Consider the following 16,859-nt stretch of genomic DNA (forward strand, 5'->3'; position numbering starts at 1 on the left):
CAAGAAACGATAGAACAAAAGCCCCTATCACGTTATTAAGGAGACAGAGGCTTCACCATCAAAATGAGGACGTGGAATGAGCATCACTGCACCCGTCCACAGAGCCCGATGGAAGCTATTTTAGAACACAGTAAGCTGTCCCCTTCCAGCCTCCTACTCTGGACACTGGGAGGCATTTATTACCCTGAAGTGTAGTACAGTCCAAAAAGAAATATATTCTAGAGCAATTTGGGCACATTTGCGGATGACTTATTTCCTAAGCAATACAGAGGAACATTCTTAGCCTTATGAAGGGCAACCATGGCACCGTCCAACCACCCTGTGGTGCTTACACAGAGCCAGCTGGAAGATAACAGATGTGCCCTGAGCAGCTCCCAGTCCAAATAACTCCCAAGAGAAGCAGGCACTGCTCCTGTGGCCACAAGGCAGCCCTAAGATTCCATCACATCATGACTCAAAGAGGAATCATGATGTCCTCAACTTCCCAACAACACCCTGGGCTTGGTCCCCCATCTCCCATCTTTTAACACAGCTCCAGATTCAGCTCTGGAAGGAGCCGGCTTCCCAGCACTGGCCTGTACACCACCCTCATTATTCCTACCTCCTCATTTTACTCCAGCTGTTCACCCCCGCTGGAATGCCGCAAACCCATCCGCCTATCCAAATTCCACCTAATCCTCAAGACCTACCTCTTAATGCTCCTCCATTAAAGCTCCCTCTAATCTATGCTGATCAGTTCCTTTCCTGAAACTATTCACAACACACAAGATCTGTTTACCCTTATTCGCACTCAATTACTATCCATCTTCCACAGTTTGCTCAATGTTTTATCTGAGCTAGTTCTGACCTAACAAGACAGCAACATCGTAAAGGTGGGGCTAAGACAACCATTAACATAAACCATCTTGCCTTGTTTTAAACAAATCATTTTAGGAACTCCTTGACTCACCAACTAGACGCTAAGCCTCCTGAGTGCAGGGGACTAGACTCTAATGCCTCTTTGTAACCTCACCACATGGCATGGCGCCTGAATTTAGTAGGTAACCTAGAATGTTTGTACACGGTGATGACAGTATCCACGCAAACTTCACTACATGTACGGTGGGTGACCAAGGAGGATGGGTAAGTTGATCTGAGCAAAGGTTTCTGCCTAAATCTCTAACCCACTGCACTAAGCCCAAAGTTCATGACATAGATCGAATGACTGAGTCTACAAACAATTACCGGGCACCAAATGTGGGCCTCTGTTCTGAGTGCTGTGAGAAGAACGAACAAAAAAGATAACTGGGTTTCTGCTCCTGAAGGGCTTACCACCTATGTGGTGATCAGGGACAGACACACACACACACACACACACACACACACACACACACACACTGAAAAGCAAACTTTAAGAGCATCATAGAAGTAATAAGACAGAGACTGAAGACCATATAAATGCAGGGGTAACCAATGTGCCGCGAATCAGGAAGGCCCCGTAGGGAAGATGATTTCTAACCTGAGAGTGGGTACTCCCCTACACACACTTTCCCACCTGGCTTTTTTAAACTTTAACCTAGAGCAAGTAAGTACTTTGTTGTTTGGCTGGTACTTGCCTTGGAGCGTTGGGCAATCTTGAAGTGAAGCACTGACTTCACAATACTAGCCTAATGTTTGCATTTGATGTAAAATCATGTATCAACCAGACCTGCTTATGGTCTTGTGGGTATTTTTTTCTTTTTCCTTTTTTTTTAAAAGGAAAATAAGGGCTTCCCTGGTGGCGCAGTGGTTGGGAGTCCGCCTGTCGATGCAGGGGACATGGGTTTGTGCCCCGGTCCGGGAAGATCCCACATGCCGCGGAGCGGCTGGGCCCGTGAGCCATGGCCGCTGAGCCTGCGCGTCCGGAGCCTGTGCTCCGCAACGGGAGAGGCGACAACAGTGAGAGGCCTGCGTGCCGCAAAAAGGGCTCAAATCTACATGAAAAAGAAAAAGAAAAGGAGAGCCCAAGAGCCAGGCTTTCCAAGTGAACCACAAGACATTAAGCAACTGTTTGATTTTTTTTTTAATTAAGCATGATTTTGGGGACTCAAAATATGCACGGTGTTTACAAGGCACATTAGAAAATTAGACATCCTTGCCCTTGAGCAACATGTAATATTGCTGGAAAGACAAGAACACATGAAATGTCATTAGATAACAAGGAAATATAATCAGGCGGGCTCCCGCGTAAGTCGCCAAGAGCTAGAAAGGAGTGGAGGGGGAGGTGCTGGTGTGGGAACTACCGCAGAAGGTTCTGTAGGACCTGGGGGACTCGGGCTCATGCTAGGAAAGCGGGAGATACTCGAGTACAAAGAGAAGTCAGGAGAGCATCCTAGATGGAGGGACTGGGCTGAGGGAGCAGAGGTGGGAAGGAGACCTGCGGCGTGGAGTGAACCAGCCCTTGCAGCAGAGCGAGGAGGCTGGCACATCTGGGGTTCAGGAAGCACACTGGGTGATGTTGAACGGGGTGAGGGGGCTGGAGTGGGGTCCGTATTGTCAGTGAGATGAATTCCCACAGCTGTGTAGGCTGCCCTTGGGAAGACAGTTGGACCAAGGATCCATGTCCTCATTCAGGTTTTGAATGTGTGTCTAGCTAATCCTTGCAGATCTTCAAGAGAAACACTCAAATCCACGAAAGGAACCCCTTCCCCACCCTGAAGACTCACTGTGCTCCAAGGACATGACAACCCTGCCTAAAACAGGGGCAGTATCAGCGCCATGCAAACCTGTTCTGAGAGGCTAGGAGAGCTATTTTAGCAGCCAGGCTGCCTCCCAGCCAGTCAGATAGCAGGGAAATGCATGGGGGTGCTAATTTCCAGAGAATATCAGAAAGCACCAGAAAGCGGGGCAGCCACACAGTGGACCAGCATTTCCCCCTGACTTCCTGACCACCCCAAAGAACCTCACCAAATGGGAGGGGCTGTGTCAGCTGCGCCAGGACATGCAGAGCGAAGGCAAGGAAGCCAAAAAATTGCGAAGGGGCTGTGGCTCCCATGCCCCACTACCACTAATTCCCCTAGAGCCCTGGTACAGGAGAAAAGACAGACTCCTGTGGCATGGCGATATAGTTACCTTTAGAGAAGCTCCCTTGTCACCAGCAAAATGTGACCTTCATACTTTTCTTATCTTAATATCTGGATAAACATTTGTTGTGCAATCACACAAATAAAGGTTCTAAGGGTGAAATGCGGTGTGTCCAGTAACACCACGCAGCTCTGAACCCGGGCACCAGAAAGTCCTTTTGGCGCTGGAGATGACTTCTCTCTCTCTTTACCCTGGGCACCAAAATTAGCTTCATCAACCTCAGCCAGTGCTGGAGTGAAGGCTGCCATGCTAAAATAGTATCTGAGAACTCTTGGAAACACGGGAGAGAAACACAAGGTTACGGTGGTTTACAAACACTGAAGAAAGCAATTTCACTGCAGTGCTTCTTAAACCAAATAGAGAGGGAAGGAGCATTATTGGGGTTTAGCCTGGAATCTTCGCAGAGTGAATGATATTCTTCTAGCTCCCTGAATTCTCCACATGGCACATTTTATATACCGTGATATACTCAATTAAACATGAGTATTTTCATTCAGAAAAATAGTGTAGAGGTTATATGTTCATCAAAGAGTGGTTATCAAATGATCTGTGTTTTACTTGCACGGTCCTATTATTTCTAGAACACTCTGTAGAAACATCACAGAGTCCCAGTTCCCCATATATTTGACCGTCCAGAATTGATTTTTTAAATTTTGTTTTGAAGTTCTGAAGAATGGGCCCTCGAACAGCTCCTCACAGGCACAATTTTCTGCTGTTTCCACGTGGAATTCATAAACAGAGACAGCAGCTGATTTTGTGTGCACACAAAAAGCCATTCTTTCCTGCAACTGTGTATGACGTATTTTCCAGGACAATCTTTCTCAATACTCCAAAGTGCTTCAGCAACAGGAAGCTGTAAAGGTAGGAAGGAGGCCTGTAGATATTTGCCGTAATTACTCATTAGTAATGAGAGTAGTTAGCATTGAAGTTTGAGTCACCCCCTTCGTGCTCATGCTCCTTCATTAGCTTATAACAGGTGCTCAAGAGGACACCTGGGTCCAGTTGTAGCTTTCACTGCAGGTGACATGGTTTGCTTCTTTTCACAGCTCAATTTGTCAAACATAAAATTAGGATAATGTGTTACCCTTCCTTCCCCCTGCCCTCTACCCAGAGGCAGTCAGGACAAATCTTACTCAAAGTGGTAACAATATGAAAAATTTGTATCAAGGGTAAAATATACGTATTTGTTAATATAAATACAGCATCAAGAGACAGAGAGAGAGAGAGAGAGAACTGTACGACTAGATACCCAGCACAGTGATTTAAATGATTACCAAAAAAAAAAAATCATACACTTTAACCAATGTATTTTTAAAGGATTTATACAATGCTTCTGAACACAGATTGAGGCCATGTGTCCCCTTATTCATAGTGAGCCACTGACTCCCCACACTCATAGGTCAAAAGCAGGGAGACTCAGGCTGCAAATGAGACCAAAAGAGTCAACTAAAGCTGTTACAGAATTGATGAACTTCTAAAAAGGCTATCATATCAGCTGTACCCCCAGCACCTGTGGGCAGCCAATATCGCAATGGGGGTTAGTTAACCTCCAACATTACAAGTGTGAGTACAGAAAATGGAGTCATTTTCCCACTCGTGTGCTTTATTATACAGCTTCATCCAATAAAATCACTCATCTGTTATGATTCCTAGCACTAACCTCTCAGGTTTGAATTTTTTATTCGAAGGTACCATGGATATGGGATGCAGAAAGTCACTGGAGGAATATAAGAAGAGATTTCTAACAATCCACTTCCTTGGCTTTGTAAAATTGGGAAAACGCCAGATGGGGGCATGGCAAATCAATATATATTTTTTAATGGGGTAATTTTCCTTACTGACAAACCACCTTTTCTGAAATATCTTTCCACATGAGAAAAGGACCTGCTTCCCAGAGTCATTATCTCACATAGAAGTTACTTGTAACTTTAAAGAATTTTTCCAAGTGAAGGGGGGGAAATGTGCCTCCTGGGAACATGTAAAGGCTCTGATGGTCATGTCATATTATAAGTTTGCTAATGTACAACTGGCCCCTGGAAACAGTCTAAGGAGGTCAAGCAAACTGGTACTCTTGAGAATACAGGAGAAAACAAGACCACTTAGAGGTAGATAACATTCTGGTCCATTCCACACACCTGTCTTCTTGGCTCCAGAGAGCTCACAGGGCCCCGTCACTCTTCTTGATCTCACACTCGCAGATCAGTTCTGTGGCTTTCCATAGCGGGACCAGACCATTGGTGACAAACTGCACCAACCTCTACTTGAAAATCACAGATACTGGCACGCCATGCATGGCCACCACACACACAGTGATATGCAATTGCCAATATGGCTTGCTTCTCTCTCTGTTATGATATGTGCATGCAATTGTGTTCTACAGCACTGGGAAAACTCAACAAGCCCTTTGAGGTTCACAGTGCAGAGGCCAATGGTGTGATGGCTGTGAAAGCTTGGGGCTCATCAGAGAAGGGCTCTATAAAAACGCACCATACTATTATTGCAATGATCATAGCTATTCTTTATTTTCCCGTCCATTCTCTCCTTCCTGTGCTCACAATTTCAAAAGATCAAAAGGGCCAGAGGCAGTCTTATGCAACTTGATTTGGAGATGGCTCTCCAGAAGCCACGCAGGAAGAGCTTCCAACAGGTTCTTCTGCACAATGGAGTCTGAAGGTTACAGGAATTACTTAAGTCTTGCCACCTGTTAAGAGTGGGAGGTGGAAAGCTTTGAACTTCTTGGGGGCAGTAGAGAACCATCTCCTGCCAGAGTGGAGGAAAACCCATGAAAAATTAGAGTTTCCAGGGCTTCCAAGTCTACCGTTCATATCTTCAATCCCTGTCTGCGTGTGAGGTTCCATACAAGTGATGAATCGCAAAAGAGAAAAGTAATTATAATAATTGTAAATACAACAGCAAAAGCAGTTATCATTTATAGAGTACTTTCCATGGGTTGGGCATGGTACTAGATACTTCATAGATATCTTAGGTAGGGTAAGGCAGTGTGGATCACTAGTTAAGAGTACTGGCTCTGGGGAAATCAGCTCGGTGCTTTGTGTCCACCTAGAGGGGTGGGATAGGGAGGGTGGGAGGGAGACGCAAGAGGGAGGGGATATGGGGATATATGTATACGCATAGCTGATTCACTTTGTTATACAGCAGAAACTAACACAACAATGTAAAGCAATTATACTCCAATAAAGATGTTAAAAAATAAATAAAAGTTTAAAAAACATATTAACAACAACAACAAAAAGAGTACAGGCTCTGGAGGCATTCTGCCCCATTCGAATCCCAGCTCCACCCATACTACCTATTTGACCTTTGGCAATTCACCTTTCTATACTTTGGCTTTCCCATCAGTGAAATGGGGATAATAACAGGGCTTATCTCACGGGTTGTTATGAGGATTAAAAGAGTTCACCCATGGAAAGCTCTGAGGACAGTGCTTACACAAATAAGACTAAGTGTTTGAGTTTTTTGTTTCGTCCTATTGCAGATATAAGGACACACACATTTCTAGTACCTAAAAAGACCTCCAATAACTGTTTGAGGATGATAGAAAACATGAGGATAATATTTCATGGCCATTTTAAGAAGCAGTAACAAAATGAACCACACCATACATATATACAACGGAATATTACTCAGTCATTAAAAAGGAACAAAAGTGTGCAATTTGCAGAGACATGGATGGACCCAGAGGCTGTCATACACAGTGAAGTAAGTCAGAAGAAAAAAATGAATATCGTATAATATCGCTTGTATGTGAAATCTAGAAAGATGATACAGATGAACTTATTTGCAAAGCAGAAGTAGAGACACACACATAGAGAATGGATGTATGGATACTGGGGGAGGGGGTGGAGGAAGGGAGGGGTGGGATGAACTGGGAGATTGAGATTGACATATATACACTACTATGTATAAAACAGGTAACTAATGAGAACCTACTGTACAGCACAGGGAACTCTACTCAGTGCTCTGTGATGACCTAAATGGGAAGGAAATCCAAAAAAGAGGGGATATATGTATAGCTGATTCACTTCGCTGTACAGCAGAAGCTAACACAACATTGTACAGCAACTGTACTCCAATAAAAATTTTTAAAAATTACTATAAAGAATGAACCACACCAGAACTAAGCCTGTGCAGGGCACTCAGTTCCCCTTCCTCCCATTACTGAGGGTAGACATGTGGGTGGACAGACAGGTGGGTACAGGTAAGGTTAAGCTGCACTACAGAATCTTTACTAGATGTACACACCAACCTCCTCCCCCATCTCCAAGACAGGGAGAGACACTGGCAGTGAAATGTAGGAGCCCTCTGAGACCTGAACAGTAAGATCCTAAAAGGTAAGGCACTCACCAAATCAGACATCCGAGAGCAAGGGCTTGCCTTCTCCAGATCACAGAACTTTTGAAAGCCTATCAGAGCTGAACTGACTTCCCCTGGAGAAAAATATGCTTTTATCCGTAACACCAGCAGCCAATTTCAGAGGCTCCTGGACCACCCCTCTGAATCCCATTCACAAAGCCCAGATGAAGAAACTCCCTGTCCCTTCTTGGTCCTCCTAGAATCATAGCTATCTCCACGATTATCCTCAGTGGGACCAGAATCTCTATCCCTAGCCTCCCTCCGCGCCCCTCACCAAAGCGAGTGTACAAAGAAGAGTAACATTCAACTCTGGGGGCTCTTCTGTCTATGGTGTCAGAGAACACCACAGGGATACCCTTGAACCCCCCCCCACTTTTCATTACTCTCATTACCCTCAACACTGACTCCCTCTGTTTGACCTCCCACCAGTCTTCATGCTGGTGATCTTGGCCTACCCTGTGTGATTCCAGGGAAAACCAGGAACCCATTCTCCCACTCCCCAACACACAATACTTTTCAATAATTGTCTGTGCTTAAATGTATAGTTATTGACTGAAATGCTATTAAGAACTTCTTGGACTTCCCTGGTGGCTCAGTGGTTGAGAGTCCACCTGCCGATGCGGTGGATGCGGGTTCGTGCCCTCGTCCGGGAAGATCCCACGTGTCGCGGAGCGGCTGGGCCCGTGAGCCATGGCCGCTGAGCCTGCACGTCCGGAGCCTGTGCTCCGCAACGGGAGAGGCCACAACAGTGAGAGGCCCGCGTACTGCAAAAAAAAGAACTTCTTATCTTTAGCTTCAAAAGATTTGATCTCAACAGAAAAGTGACAGGTAAGCTGCCAGCTACTGTGTTTTTAGTTAAGCTTCCTTGTGTGTCCTTCCCCTCCCCACAAACAAACTAAGCAACTTGAAGACCAGGACCACATTCCCTTATTTCTTAATATCTCTTTAGCATTTTATCCAAAGACGGAGTAGGTGTTCAATACACATTTGTTGTCTTTATTGGTTTACATCGTGAATAGCAGAGCTGGTTTTCATCACGAAACTAGACATTGGTACTGGGGAGGGTGGGGGTAAAGGGTACTGGGGACCCTGAGAGCAAACATTGCTAACTTTACAATATTGGCAAAAGCCCTACCTGCTATGAACTATCAATGATGGTCAGTACCAAATACAATAGGGAAGATTCATTAGGCTAAAATGAAAACACATGTTGGTATGGGACAGAACTGAGGAAAATACAAAAAAAAATAAGCCAATACCACTGGAGAGATTTCCTGAGAAGTAGAAAAGCCTAAATCTTGAGATAATTAATGACAGCAAATATTTTCAAATGTATTGGGCTGAAATCCTGGAGCACTAAGAATTATCTAATTGGTTCCTTCTATTTGTAAACATTTTACAGAATAGATTCCTAGAAAGTTGAGGATCACCCTACACACACACGCGCGCACACACACACACACACAAAGAGACACAGACTGACTTACATTCAAAGTGAATTAAACAGTTTTGTTCTCATGGTTTTCACTCCTAGTGAAAATGCCAACTTATTCAATACAGGAATCAATCTATCAATAGTAGCTGCTTGAATGTCTCTGCTGACAGGTAGTTCTCTGCCTCATAAAGCAATTTGCTCCACTGGAGAATAGTCCCTACACAAAATAATTGTAAGCTTCCCATCAGCAATGCTGAAAAAAACCTGTAGTCATAGCATTCTTTTGAACTTAATGAAAGCTGTGTGAATTAAATTTTATTCACCTGAACCTATAACGTGTTACATCAATTCCTTATCACACCTGCATTCTGGTAATGCAATTGGAAAGAGACATCAAATGTTGAAGGAATATTTATAGTATATTTAAATTGAGGAAAACTGTCCAGCAATATTTTTGCCTTCCGAATAGAAAAAAAGGTGGGCTTTGATTTTATTTTAGCAGAGGAACCACTACATCCAGTTGGCAGGGGGAGACAGAGATAGAAAACTTCTGATCTGCTACCCCAGATCTTCCTCCCACCGAAGGCCCCACACTAAGCAATCGAAGCTTTCTGGAAAGCAGCTCTGAGCTGGGTCTGGCTTTGGGAATGGACTTTGATCCCTGATTATCCAAAGATCCAACTTATATTTACCCAAACCACTCTCCAATCCCCATGTACCTAAGAACTTCCAGACTATTTTCTCTTCCAGGGAAGGGGCTCAGAAATTGTTTTTATCAGGAAGTGAGTAGCCCAGACACTTTCTAGCTCTTCACAGAACCAGGAACCCTGATTAATGAGACCTTCACTTCACTCCTGACAGATGAGTGCAGAAAGTGAGTGAGTGCAGCACCCTTAGCAAGCTTGTTTCTGGCCATCTCTGATGTCACTAGGAATGCCCACCACGGCTAAAAGAGCACACTCTGAAACCCAGTCGGCCAGCCAACGTTTAGAAAGCAAACTCTTTTTTATTAAACATTAACATCTCCATCGATGCGTGAACTTTCTCGAACAAAATAATCCTGTCAACTTCTTGCAAGACTGTTGTTAGAAGGAACATTGCTAATGTTCCATGAATCTGGAATTTTGGGGAAGAAATGGCTCTGCGGAACCAGAAGAATCACATCTTAAGAACCTATACACAGAATCCTAATCTGAAAGCCCCCATAGCAGGTGTCACACCGAACTTGTGAGGCACTCTGGCAAAGCTAAGGACCGCCACTTACATGACACACCAACTTTCAATGCATTGGTTCACGTATTTGAATTTCACCTTGGTCCTGCAAGGAGCATGCCCCCAGCAAACAGAGCCAGACTAGAAAAGTAAATACGTCTCAAAACAATTAGCCCAACATGAATTGGACAACCTTTCTTAGGACTCCGGTTGGTGAGGGACACACTGTTTGCCCTGCCAGTCTGCGACATAAAACCAAAGGCAAGGCGCAGAAAGTAGACACGCGGGGCCACCGCCTCTAGCCTCCTAGGCATCTCACAGGCAATCCCCACAGTGGTTCTTAAACCTGCCGCTCTAGTGAATAATTCGGAGTCTGATTACCCAACTTTTTCCCGCTCCGATTCTGGCTCCCTCTATCTCTAACGAAAGAGGCACTACAGCCAGGTATGTCGAAATAGTTCTGCCCCTACTCCCAAGTTTCTTGCGACGATTAACATACATAATAGCACAGGACCCGCGCAAAGCCGCGCGGGAGAAGCTGACACTTCACACATCTGTCAAGATTACCATCAGGCCCCACCTCCGCGATTGCAACATTCACCGATAGGCATCACACTTGTAAAATGTACAATAAGTTCCCTCGCCGGCTCCAGAGCCCAGCGCGCGCAGAGGAGCTGACTATAATTTTGTCTTCTGATCGTTCAATCATTATTATTGACAGGCTATACTGGCTTAACAAAATGCGTTGGAATCTTCAAGTCCCTTCCCTGCTTCACTGCCCTTCAAAGACACAGGACTCCTGGGCTGCTCCGAGGCCCCCGGGGGCAAGCGACGGCTGCAGTCTCAGGGCCCAGAACGGCCAGGGCAAGACTCCCTCAGCCGTCTCAAGCCTGGGGGCGCCACCGTGACGCGGGAGGGGAGCCGCGGCCGCAACCCGGGAGCCGGGCTCAATCCCCTCCCCGCAGCGATCCGGGAGCGAAGGGCCCGGGCGCTCGGCCAGAACGGGCTCGATTCGCTCCTGTTTATCAAATCCTTATCGGTGCCCCGAGGTGGGAACCGCCGCTTTCGACCAGAGGATACACGGTTTCTGGCTCCGGTCCCACAGTGGAAGTCGGAGCAAGAGTAAATCGACCCAAGCACTGAGCTCTTCGGGCTCCCCGGCTCGAGGCCGGTCACCCCCGCCCATCGCGGCTGGGTCCCCATCCCCGAACCACCGCACAGCCTTCCAGCAGCTGATCTCCCGCGGCTCAGGCCCTTCAGCCGGCCGCGCGTTCGATTACAGTTCTCCGCACACCAGCCCCGCCAGCCGCCGTCGAATACGGGGCTGAAAGCTCCAGGCCGCGGGGCAACACGAATGGAGGTTGGGAGGAGAGGGGGGTCAGGCGGCTAGCCACGCACGACTGCGGGAGGCAAGGCGGTTCCCACGTCTGCACGCCACGCCGTGCGCTCTCACCCTCGCCGGGAGAGGGCAGTGAGGTTGCCTCTCCGCTAGTGCTGAGAGGCTGGCGAGGGCAGGCGGGCAGATCGTGGCTGCCCTTCTCTGTCCTCTTGGGAGAGAGACACCGGGACCTGCCGGGAGCGCCCGGTGTCGCCATCCCCTCCCCACACACCAAGACACCTGCCTCCGCGAGGCAGCCCAGCCCACTACCCACTCTCCCGCCGAGGCAAGGTGCGGGATCAGGAAAGGGGCTTCTCCCATCTTCCGTGGGGTCTGGAACCCTGGAGTGGGGCCCTTTGCTGCGTCCTGGCCGCTCTGCCGGCCGCGCTCCGCCTCCGGCCCCTCGCCAGTCTGGGGAACAGCACGGGCAGAGCTCGTTTGGAAGAACCCCAAGGGTCCCGAGGAAAAGAGAGGAGTGAGTGCTGCCCCTCATGCGAGCCGTGAGAAAGTCGAAAGTTGACCTGAGCCCAGTCAACCAAGAAATATTTCAACATGCTGGCCGCGGGGGGTTGGTGCGGGGGTGGGTTTGGGGGGATGGATTTTGGAAGGTACCCCGGGAGCACCTCCGACCTCTAAGGCCATCTCCCTCGGCCTCTTGGCTTCGCTGCCCGCGCTGATTCCCGACTCCTTCGGGCCACAGAACTCTCAACCGCGAAACCGCAGCCGCGCGTCCCCAGACGGGGCACCTGCCCTCCCCTGCCAAACTTTCCAAATCTATCCCCCGGCCTCAAAGACCGCTTCACGCTCCTCTCCCAGCGGTTCGCGGTCGCGCCGGTCCCGCGCAGCCCCGCCACTCCCACCCCCACCCTGAACCAGCTCCGGACGCCCGTTTACCTTTTTTTCTCCTTGTCAGCTGTCATTGTCGCGGGGGCCCTTTGAGACGCCGAGCACCTGAGCTCCAGGGCCGGTGGGGGCTGCCGCCGCTACCTTCGCTGTGGCCCTAGCCCACTCCCGGAGGCCCGCGCCCGTGTTAAAGGTCCCGAGTGCTCGCAGGTCCCGAGCGCCCGCACAGCCAGGTGGAAGTTTGCGGGCGGCTGGCTAGGTGCGGGGGAGGGGGGTGGAGAAAGGTGACGGGGAGGAACCTGCACGCGGAGGCGGGGTCGGGGAAAGGAGTGGGAGGAGGCTGTCACACGCAAAAGAAGGGCAGCGAGAAGGGGGCCGAGGTTCCCTTTTCCTTCGAAAAGGAGTCAGGAGTCACTCTTCTGGGTTTTCAAAAAAGAAGAAGTGGCTCAAACGACGGGAGTTGGCAGAGTCCGGGGCCGGGAGGACGCGGAGGCTGAGATGACCATACAGTCTCAGGACACTGCCGAGGATTGTACGGCCGCCTCAGGAAAGCTGGGGCGGGAGGCGACGGGCGCCGGAGCTGTGCGGCGGACCGCTCGCGAATGTCGGGCTCGCGGGGCCGCCAGCCCACTTTAAAAACTCCGGCGGCCCGCGGGGGGGGTGGGGCGGGCGCGAAGGGCGCGGGCGCAGCGGGCGGGGGCGGGCTCGCGCTAGAGGGCCCCGCCCCGCCCCGCCCGCGCCGCGCGCCCGGGCAGCCCACGGCGTCCCGGCCAATAGGGAAGCGCGGCCGCAGCCTCTGCCCTGACCCCGGCCCGCCCCACTGCCCCCGCGCTCCACTCGGCTGCGGCCCGCCCGCCCCGCTTCCGCCCTCTGCGGTTCCAGAAGTTGTTTATGAGGTCTGCGGGGTGGCGGGGAGCTAGGAGGGATTCCGCACTGGGGAGGCGCACCTTAAGTGGGGCTAGGCGGCAACGAGGAGTCGGTCTCCGGGAGTGCTGCAGGAGCGGGAGTGCTCCCGTGCGCTGGCGTCCTCCCACCTCTGCCCTGGGATCAGGGCACAACCGCGAGCGCCGAGGGTCCCGCGCTTCGCAGAGACGCTCGGCGGTGCCGCGCTCCCGCGTCCTTCGCCCCGCTGCATGTCCCCTTGGGCCCGGTGACGGTAATTCCGAGGGCCCCAGCGCTGCGCTCTCGGCCTGGGCGATGAGCTTTTTTTTTCCGGCAGAACGTAGCTGGCTTTGCCGTCCGAAAAGAGAGAGTCTGGGAGACCGAGCCTCTGCGCCTTTGGGTCCACGGAAAATAGTGCAGTGAAATTGAGCTAGTGCTGTCTCTGCTCTTCTCTTCCTTTAGCTGGCACGTCGGTTGCTTGCGGGGTTGTGCTGAGCTAGCGGGGATGCGGGAGAGGAGGTCCTTCGAGCGGTCTGGTTTGCCGCATCCCGCTCCCAACACCTGGCCACCACCGTGCGGGTCCGGGCCGGTTCAGAATTGGAGAAGGCAGTCTGGCTTTACAATGTGATCTTGGGATAAAAGTTGACAGCGTGTCCTCAAATCGCAGAATTTCAGGGCTGCCCAGTGTATTTCTACGGTCCGATTGAAGCCCTGTTAAGGGACTGCAGGTGCTGGGTGTGGGGAGATCGTAGAGATCCAGGGGCAGGCCATTAGAGCCCAGGGATTTTTCCAGCTGCTAATCTTTAAGCGCTGTTATGGACCCGCGCCCGCTAGGGAGCCTCTGCTCTGACCTTCGCTGAGCTGCTCTCCCAATGAATCCCACCCTATTCCCTACCTACATGGCACCGATCCAGCAGGGATATTTCTGGAAGGGACCGGGGGCTCTTAATCTTTGAAGCTCATTTGAGAATGTCCCTGCAGGCTTCACAGGTATGAGTTGAAGAGAAGAGAAAGCATGGGTGGCACCCTGAGACCCTAAGCCTTGCTGTTCCTTTTCCCCCCTTAGTTTCCCCACATTTTATATAAAAATAATCTGCATAATGAACCTTCAGGACTGTTATACTAAGTGAAATAAGCCAGTCACAAAAACACAAACACCGTGTGATTCCATTCTTGAAGTTTCTAAACTAGTCAGATTCATAGAAAACAAAAAAACTAGAAGAGGGTGGGGTGAGGGATTCGTGTTTAATAGGCATAGAGTTTGTGTTCTGCAAGATGAGAAAGTTCTAGACAATGAACAATGTGAACATATTTAACAATACTGAACTGTACACTTAAAAATGGTCAAGGTGGTAAATTTATGCTTTCTTTAACCATAATACAAAAATAAATGTCAAGAAAAAGTAATATACATAAGAAGAATAAGTCTGTGTCACCACCGAAATACAAAATAAACGTGTTTTTCCTTTGCATCCTGTAAGAGGGGTGGAGATATTTTTCAGGAGTTTTTGGAAGGCATTGGAAAGCAGAATAAGGATAGGCGAAAAAAGCAGTGGAGAACTGAGGAACCAGGCACATTTTCTCATTTTCCTAGGGTGGCTGAGCACTGTGCACACAGACTTTGAAACCAAACATCAGGCCTGACAGTTAAGAAATTCAAACAAAAATTGCAAATCCCTCTAGGGAACCACTTCTTGGTGCTGGTGGGTTTCAGGAATGAGTTGATTTTGTATCGGGCTTCTCCAGCCAGCCAATCCTAATGGACACATTTACTTGTCTTAACGCAGAATTCAAATGTGTGAGACACAGTTCTCTATTAATTAGCAATAAGCTTACTCACCTCCCTTGGGACTGGAGTGGGAGAAGAAACAGGTGCTTTGATGGCTTTCAGGTGCCGAAAGCCATGCACTGCCAGAGCAAGGAGAAACCTCTGAGTCCTCAGCTGTGCTTGCCAGTCACAAAGCAACACCTCCAAACCAAAGAGAACATTTCAGCAAGGTTGAGCTTATGAAATTAACTTCTTAGGTGTTAAAAAAAAAAAGTGGCAAGGTAAAGTGTCAGTCAAGAACACATCAACCCTATTAACGTAGATCCTTCTCATGGCCAGCCTGCCCATGTTTCTAATTGGGACTTTTGCCCTCTAAGCGAAAGGTCCCAAGCTAAAGTAAACAACCACGCAGATTTTGTGGAAATCCCAGTGAGTAACTTTGAAGAATCTGGGATTTTGGCAGTGAGAGGTTCGCTAAAAGCCTATATAATTCTTGGAAGGATTGGAGCCAGCAGAGCTGAGGGGCCCAATGACCTCTTAAGATTTCTTCTAGAATTCAGTTCAACAACCTTTGCAGGAAGGAGCTAAGAGTGTAGCCCAGATGCAGGCTTGTGGCTAGAGTGTCCCATTTTAGTTTTTAAAGCCCATGGAGAACTAAAGGAGAAAAGCTTTAAAAGATGATGGCAGGGAGAGATGGATCCCAGGATTTAGTGTCTCTAGAGACCTTGATGTTTTGGCCACAGAGGGCAGCAGAGGGCACTGCTAGGCAAAGCACCCAAGCTGCTTAAAATGGGAGCAAACTGCCCATCTCCCAGCAAATCTTCCTACCTTCTCCCAACTATAGACCAAACTGCTTGGTGACAAAGGCTGTGGTAGCAGGGAAACACCCATCTTGTTTTAACAAGGAACAAGACTGGGTCTCTAGCTTCCTCTCCTCTATAGAGCACACCCCTAGGAGGATGGGATAGACACAATGAGTTAAGTTACAAACTTGATAGATAGCAGGCACCTGGGATGCAGCGTGCAGATGGAAGAAATAAGACCTCAGTAATCCGTTAAAGTAACAGTATGGTCCAGGATGTGGTTGGAAGTTATGTTGGAATGGTAGGATCTCCCAGGAGAAGAGATATTGGAAGGCTGGGCTATTTCTTTAGTATTTTACAACTTTCAGTGCATTATCATATATCAGGGCTGAAACTCAGGTGAGGCAAGAGAGGCTCTCAGAGTCATGCAAGACCCCGCACTAGTCTTGGTGCTACCAGGTATGTTATCTCAAGGATTACCCATCTGGCCCTCATCTGGCCAATTAGTTGTTTGGGGGCTGGGAGAGCCTGCAGGCTTGGGAGCAGAGATGGGAGGAAGGGCAATCACAGAGGCCACGGCTCTTTCTCTGTTGAAATAACACTTGAAATAACAAGTAACACTTGCATGTTACTCCCTCCAAACAAACCAACTCTTTTTTTTTTTTTTTTTTTTGTGGTACGCAGGCCTCTCACCATTGTGGCCTCTCCCGTTGCGGAGCACAGGCTCCGGACGCGCAGGCTCAGCGGCCATGGCTCACAGGCCTAGCCGCTCCGCGGCATGTGGGATCTTTCCGGACCGGGGCACGAACCCGTGTCCCCTGCATCGGCAGGCGGACTCTCAACCACTGCGCCACCAGGGAAGCCCCAAACCAACTCTTAAGTTGTGACTTTACAAAAATCTATCCTCACACTTCCCGTCACTGAACTCCAGCACCAGAAAACCATACCCTACTCCTCCCGTGTCTGGCTTCAGGCCAAAGCTATGGGATAGTTCACACAGACATATGCCATATCCAACATTAAATGTTGTGACTTTTGACACCCCCAATCCAGAATCTGTCA

General features: G+C 48.9%; 2 protein-coding genes across 3 annotated transcripts in view; one reads left to right on the forward strand and one right to left on the reverse strand.

Annotated features, from left to right (window-relative positions):
* Positions 1-12,937, reverse strand: part of EPAS1 (endothelial PAS domain protein 1) — an 89,396-nt gene extending 76,459 nt beyond the window's left edge. For both annotated transcript variants that reach the window (XM_060169904.1, XM_060169902.1), the window contains exon 1: positions 12,396-12,937. In XM_060169904.1, coding sequence (XP_060025887.1) covers positions 12,396-12,421 — 26 coding nt within the window. In that variant the 5' untranslated portion in view covers positions 12,422-12,937. The remainder of the gene's footprint in view (positions 1-12,395) is intronic.
* The window catches only part of ATP6V1E2 (ATPase H+ transporting V1 subunit E2), a 438,965-nt gene that overhangs the window by 212,878 nt on the left and 209,228 nt on the right, over positions 1-16,859 (forward strand). The window lies entirely within an intron of this gene.

This window comes from Lagenorhynchus albirostris, chromosome 13 (assembly GCF_949774975.1).
Source record: "Lagenorhynchus albirostris chromosome 13, mLagAlb1.1, whole genome shotgun sequence".
Classification (NCBI taxonomy): Eukaryota; Metazoa; Chordata; class Mammalia; order Artiodactyla; family Delphinidae; genus Lagenorhynchus; species Lagenorhynchus albirostris.